At 43.2% G+C, this 6,000-nt stretch overlaps 1 protein-coding gene across 1 annotated transcript in view; it reads right to left on the bottom strand.

Annotated features, from left to right (window-relative positions):
* Positions 1-302: 302 nt before the first annotated feature.
* The window catches only part of ITSN2 (intersectin 2), a gene marked incomplete at its 3' end in the record, with an annotated part of 75,689 nt that continues 69,991 nt past the window's right edge, over positions 303-6,000 (bottom strand). The window contains exons 32-39 of the mRNA XM_081997443.1: positions 5,108-5,206; positions 4,768-4,935; positions 3,699-3,911; positions 2,900-3,021; positions 2,268-2,350; positions 2,022-2,105; positions 1,559-1,732; positions 303-460 (exon numbers count right to left, since the gene is read on the bottom strand). Of these exons, the coding sequence (XP_081853569.1) occupies positions 303-460; positions 1,559-1,732; positions 2,022-2,105; positions 2,268-2,350; positions 2,900-3,021; positions 3,699-3,911; positions 4,768-4,935; positions 5,108-5,206 (1,101 nt within the window). The remainder of the gene's footprint in view (positions 461-1,558; positions 1,733-2,021; positions 2,106-2,267; positions 2,351-2,899; positions 3,022-3,698; positions 3,912-4,767; positions 4,936-5,107; positions 5,207-6,000) is intronic.

The raw sequence follows: 6,000 nt of genomic DNA, 5'->3' as shown, positions 1-6,000 counted from the left end.
CTTGATGCCACATTTCTACTTAATACTTTTTATGGCCCTGAAAATGGAAACATTGGCATCCAAAACCGAGATATTCCAAATAAAAAGGCACTGAGCTATAGTATTGTTCATACAGTAACGTTTGTGTTTGCATAGATCAACAACAACTTTGAATGCTTTGAACTAAACGCAACCAGTAACTAAGAGGAAATATGTAAGCAGCAGGAACTCTTGCTTAATAACCAGCATGGGGAAAAGAATCTTCTAAAAAAAATATTCAGGTTGTCAGCTTCAGTTGTCCTTCATAAACTAAAAAAGTGTTTTTAGAGGAGTGTTTTCTGATCAAAGAGCTGCAGGTCAAAACGGACCCAGACTTCTCCTGTTGGAACTTCATGCAGCAGTAAGTGTTTAGTTGTGGGGCCTTTGCTTTCTTGTTCTGTTCTGATTTTTGCTACTGGAACTTCAGTGCGACCCAAAAAATCTGTGGGGCAAATGAATAAGAAATTTCATTAAGTAAAGGCATTAAGCTTAGAAAATCTGAAAGTGTCAGGTTAAGCAGCAATGCTGCATAGTATGTATTCAGTTCCAGAGCACAGCTCCCAAGCTTCCTGTTTGACTAGCCTCAGCCCTGTGTAAATCAGCCAGCAGTGACAAAAAAGGGTCTTCTTAGAAGACAAAAATGCTATGGAATTACGACAGAAAACATGCCTTTATGTCATAGTTTGATCTAAAGGCTTTAAAAATACAGTTCTCTTTCAGAAACACGATTTCAGATGTTCTCCTGTCTTAGAGCTGGAAAATCAGACTTAAGTAGTGTTTACAAGTCAGCTGTGGTGCTATGAAGACAATAAAATATTTTCGCTCAGGCAACTTTTAATTAGGCATATGTATCATTCTTTTCAGAAGAGCAATGACCTTGAACTACTACCACTTGTAGGTTTACAGTCCTATTCAGACTGGCTCTTTCTGGCCATTTCATATACAAACCTCTGTGTGTATTAAACAGTTTACCATGAACTGAAAAAACAGCAGACTCGGCTGTCCAACACAGGTTACTTCACAGGAGAAAAGACTGAGCTATAGTTACACATAGGGCAAACTCAGGTCAAGGCAGTACCTTGCAAATCTGAAGTAATCAAATCAACTGTGTGCCAGAGCCTTGAAAAAGCACTTAACCTTTTAAAGAGTACTGGAAACTACCTACTGCCAAAAATGTGTTCAGTTTCCAAGCAAAAAAAAAAGCAGCTTATCAAGCTGTTGCTGTGCAAATATAACCTAGCACCTTATTTTTGGGCATCACCTATAGTGAGAGAGAAAAACTTCTACTTTCAACTTCTCTGTCTCTCCAGTCTGTGGGAGAAATAATAATTCTGTGTCTGATTCAAAAGCCAGAGTAGGACCAAATCAGAGCTGTTGGCTCTGGAGGGCTATTGAACCTCCTGAATAAGGAGGCGTTGTTTTTACACAACATTTCTCAGGAAGCAATAATACCTACAAGCTCTTGGAACTGCTGCTGAGGAACTGTGTACCCCAATCCCTCAAAAAGCGTTCTTTTCCTAAAACAAATGTTCACACTTACCATCGGGTGAGAACTGATCTCTATCAAACATGGTGATACACAGGACATCCTGATACAGATCCTTAATGAAGAACTGGCAGTTGAAGTTCCACTTGGGGTTCAAGGTGTCCTGCAGAGTCCTTGTAGTGTAGCTCTGAGAGCCCATGCTGATTTCACAATACGGGTTGCTCTTCCCTAAACACAGAACAAGCAGTGAAGCACCTCTGCAGCGCAGAAACCTCCCTCCCCATCTGGAGGCTGCCTGACACACATTGATGCTGCTGTGGGTCAGGCAATCCCTATATCTTAGCTTAGAACCAGCACAGAGCTGGTTCTTCACTTGGTCCTCTGAAGCTAAAGAATGGGTAATTTGTTCAGAAGCTGTAGCTGAAGCCACAATGTTTCTCAAATCACCACTCTTCTCAGCAAGCCTTTCCAAATGTTGCAGGAATTGAAGAGATTAGACACTATTTCCTTCACTTACCGTTGGGCTTACAGGCCTTTAGCTCTGTTGCTTCAATCACATGCACCATCAAGCGTCCTATTCCTGAGGTCTTCTGTGAGCGAGCTGGGAACAAAGTTGTCAGAAATAAATGGATTGGCTGCAGCTGTAAGAACTGGAAATAGATCTGAAGAGGGAGATCCTACACGGACACTGTGGCATCCTCCAGAAAAGGCCCTGCTCACATGTCCAGGTGGATGAGGGGGAAATGCAGAACTGGGTAGGTACCTTGATAAGCCTTTTCCCGTTTCTTCTTCTCAGTTTCAATGTACTGCTCTGATGCTGCTTTGATTTTCTGGACCCAGGCGGTGCTGCAAAGAGCAATCCCTACGGTCAGGGTCATACCACAGGCAGGAAATCCCTCAGTATCAGCTACTCTGCCCCAATCTCTTCTGCCATTTTTTTGAACCCACTGGGTTTCAGAGGCATCATGAATCAAGTTAGTTCAGGTCCTAAAGCGATGGAGTTCTCGGCTTTAATCTTATGCCACATTTCCACATCAACCTAAATAAATGAAAGTGGAGCTGCTGTTTTATTATAGACTGCTGGATGACATTAAAGACTGACCAGGACTGGGGAAGAACCTATAGGATGCTGGACTGTGCAGCTCTAAACTATTCTTCTATACAACTGTAACATCGAGGAGCAGCAGATGTGACTGGATTCCACTGCAAGAGCTGCCACACAAGCAGAACAAAATGAGAGGAAACTTGTAATTCAAATGAGAGTCAAACAAGTTTATTTCCTGACCAAGAAACTATACCCTGTTCTTGAACTCAGACCCCCATGTTTGCTCACTGGAAACAGCCTACAGCCACGATCAACAAGTTTAAGCTCAGATCTGCGTTTTCACTACTCACCGCTCATTAATGTTGTCAGTTTTAAGTGTGTAAACTCTGTCAATGTGTGATATGTGGAAAACTGGCTCATCGCTTGAAGGGTCTGTGGGCAATTTCACTAGGACTTCATTAAGGAAAACAGGCTGAAAGAAAAGCAAACCACTGTGGCAGCAAATACTCTGCAAGGATTTTTAAATACATTGTTTTACTGTAGGGAAAATGAAAGTTGTAGGACACAGGACAAACAATCAGATCATCATATAAAGGATGTGAGAAAGGACTGAGAGAAAAACTGCTCTGGCAATACACCCCATTCTGTCTTCCTAGATGAAGAGCTTTGTGAAAGGGCAGGACTGTGTGTAAGAAAAGCTGCAGTGCAGAGCTTGGAAATCCTGGAAATCTCTCAGGTTCCCTGTCAGAAAACAGCCCTGATACTATCTTCCCAACTCCAAAATCTTTGGAACACACACCATGTGGACACAGAGACTAAATTTTTGCACCTTTTCCTGTTTTCTAAAGAAGGACAAGTATTTTCTTGTGGATGCAGGAACTTGTGCAAAATTAAGTCAAGGCTCCTGCTTCTGAACATCCCACTCAGCTGCTCAAGCACAATGCTATTTCTGCCCTTTTACCCCTAAGTGGGCAAAAGTGTTTATTAAACCAAGACACAGAAGTTTGTCCTTTTCCACGGACTAAGCCAAACTAAGCCAAACATATGTGCCCATATGACAGCAACGATCAGACTGGGACAAGCAGCTAATCCCAGCAGGGAGAACAGCATTTCTCATCAGAAGCCAGATCCCACTGGCCATTCACTCACCATTTTGTACATTTTGAACTGGGAGTTGGATTTGGGGCTGAACAGTTTATCGGAGCCAGAAGAGACAAATTGTTTAACCATGTAGGTGAGTAGGAGGAAGTCATTGAAAAGGAAGCCATACAGCTCCTTACTGCTCTTGGCCTTGTACAGCTTGCCACTGTGCAGGAGTTTCCGTGGTCCCAAGCAGTTTGTGAGAGAGTTGAAGACTGGTTGCTAGGAGAGACAAAAGCCATTAGTAGCAGCAAGTTAATGCAGGCATCAGTTCCTGCTCCTCTTCACAGTGGAGATTGCTCAAGCTGCTCAAAATCATCTTCTGTTTTGTTTAATGAATTTAGTTACAAATGAAGAGAAGGGAAACTAGTTTATGATCTACCATGGCATCAGCACTACTTCCAGCTTAAAGTAGATTTAAGCCTTACTACCAACATACACATGGGTCTGACTGGATGAGGGCATTTATCTCATGGCCACTTTTCTGTTGTCCAGAAGCTGTGTTTAAGAAGAGCTTGCAGAGTCTGCAATCAGGTCACCTTTTACAGGTGTAAAATTAGGTGATGGAACTAGGACAGACCTTCTGGGCCTGTCTAGCCCTGGTTCCTGACACAGCCAGTGGAGAACTGTCACAGCACCTCATTTTGGAGGCTGTCCTGAAAGGTACAGGAGCCTGAACGTCACATATCTTTGAGGATCTGGCAGTAAGGACTTCTGTGCCCTTTCTGCATGAAGGGAAACCCTGGGAAACACACACTAGTGAAATTCCAGGTAGTAACGCCTGACGTAGCCTAGCAGCAGCACGAATAAAGCTTTAGAGATGAGAGTTATTTCTGTTCATTTAACCATTTAAATGGTATCAGTTTTAAGCTGAGATTTCTCCACTGCCAAAATAATGCAAAAACAAGGGCTCATCACATTATGGCTGTGAGCAGAATTTAATAAAAGCTTCTCTGCCAAGAGCTCAGCAGAAGATCGTGTTCCAATAACGGATAGGAGCAAGGACCCCCAACTGCCCCCCGGCCTTTCTGAAATGGCTCAGAAAAGACTCTGCCTTACAGCAAATCAGTGCGGCTACCTCAGCAAGACCTTCGCACTGGACGTGGGACTGTATCCATTCCAGCCTGTCCGAGTTCTCTTTCTCACGCACCCCTTCGTTAACTTGAGAGCACAGCTCCTCCGCACGCTCCAAGGCAAGTTTGAGGCTACTGTGATCAGGGTGATTTTCTGGAGTGTTCTCTAGAATCTGGTATGGATCAAAAAGGGGAGAAACCAAGATCAAAACAGAGGCAAGCACTGGTACTACTCCTCCACACTCTCAGAGAAATCCCCATAAAAGGGACAAGGATTTTTTTCCTTTTGCTATCGAGATAAAACTCAAAAGCATTTACCTACAAAAGCTCGCTTAGAGTACTCACACTCTTTATGAGCAGAGGGTAGCGGGTTATTCTTTGCATAGGCTTCAGGAGGAAACTGGAGAGGGGCATTCCTTTGCAGCGAGGGTCCAAGGCAAGTTTCTATGGTGCAATGCAGAGATTTAACAGAGACATCACATTACTCATCAAGAAACAGTTGCCTCACTGCACTGAAAACTGTCTGGTCAGCCTAATTTTTCCACACATTCCAAGAAATCTAGATTTTTCAGTAAGGAAACAATAGTTGTATCTAGAACAAACAGGAAAGCCGGCACTGCCGTTGTACTCAGATGCTTGGCCAGCATAAGCTGTAGGATCATTGTTCATGCGTAATTCTTACATTCAAAACCGTTCCAGCTTTTATTTTGACATTACAGGCTCCACTCAGGTTGAAAAAAAAAACCCAAAGCAATGAAAGAAACAAACACTCGATGTCAACAGTTCTGGCATTTCTCCTTTCACGGCCTCAAAGCCACGGCATCAGCTTCAGTATGGCAGCAATTCCTTATTTATCCCTGCAGCGTGCCTGCCTGCGACGCTCACAGCACACCTCTGGCCCCGGCTTCACCCCCACTGTTCAGACACACTGCATGCCCCACTGAATTACAAGCATATTCAAAACAACAGCTTTTTTATTTCAACTCCACAGACTCTTACCCCTTCCGACAGCAGGAATTTTTGGGAAGGTGCAGACACCGGCACCGTAGCTTTGTGGGATTAGCGTTACACTGAAGTAACAAGCAATGGAATGGGAAATGGAGTAATAAATTAGCTAGAGAGAAAAACAGGTATATAAATAAAAAGCACACACAGTGTTGACCATGGTCTCATATAAATCCCCCTTTGAAGGTTCTTAGCTATTATTATGCAAGATTTTACTCTTTTGGGTTATTTTG

Source organism: Phaethon aethereus (genome assembly GCF_964289735.1).
Source record: "Phaethon aethereus genome assembly, chromosome: 3".
Taxonomy (NCBI): Eukaryota; Metazoa; Chordata; class Aves; order Phaethontiformes; family Phaethontidae; genus Phaethon; species Phaethon aethereus.
This window is presented reverse-complemented; position numbering and strand designations above follow the sequence as displayed.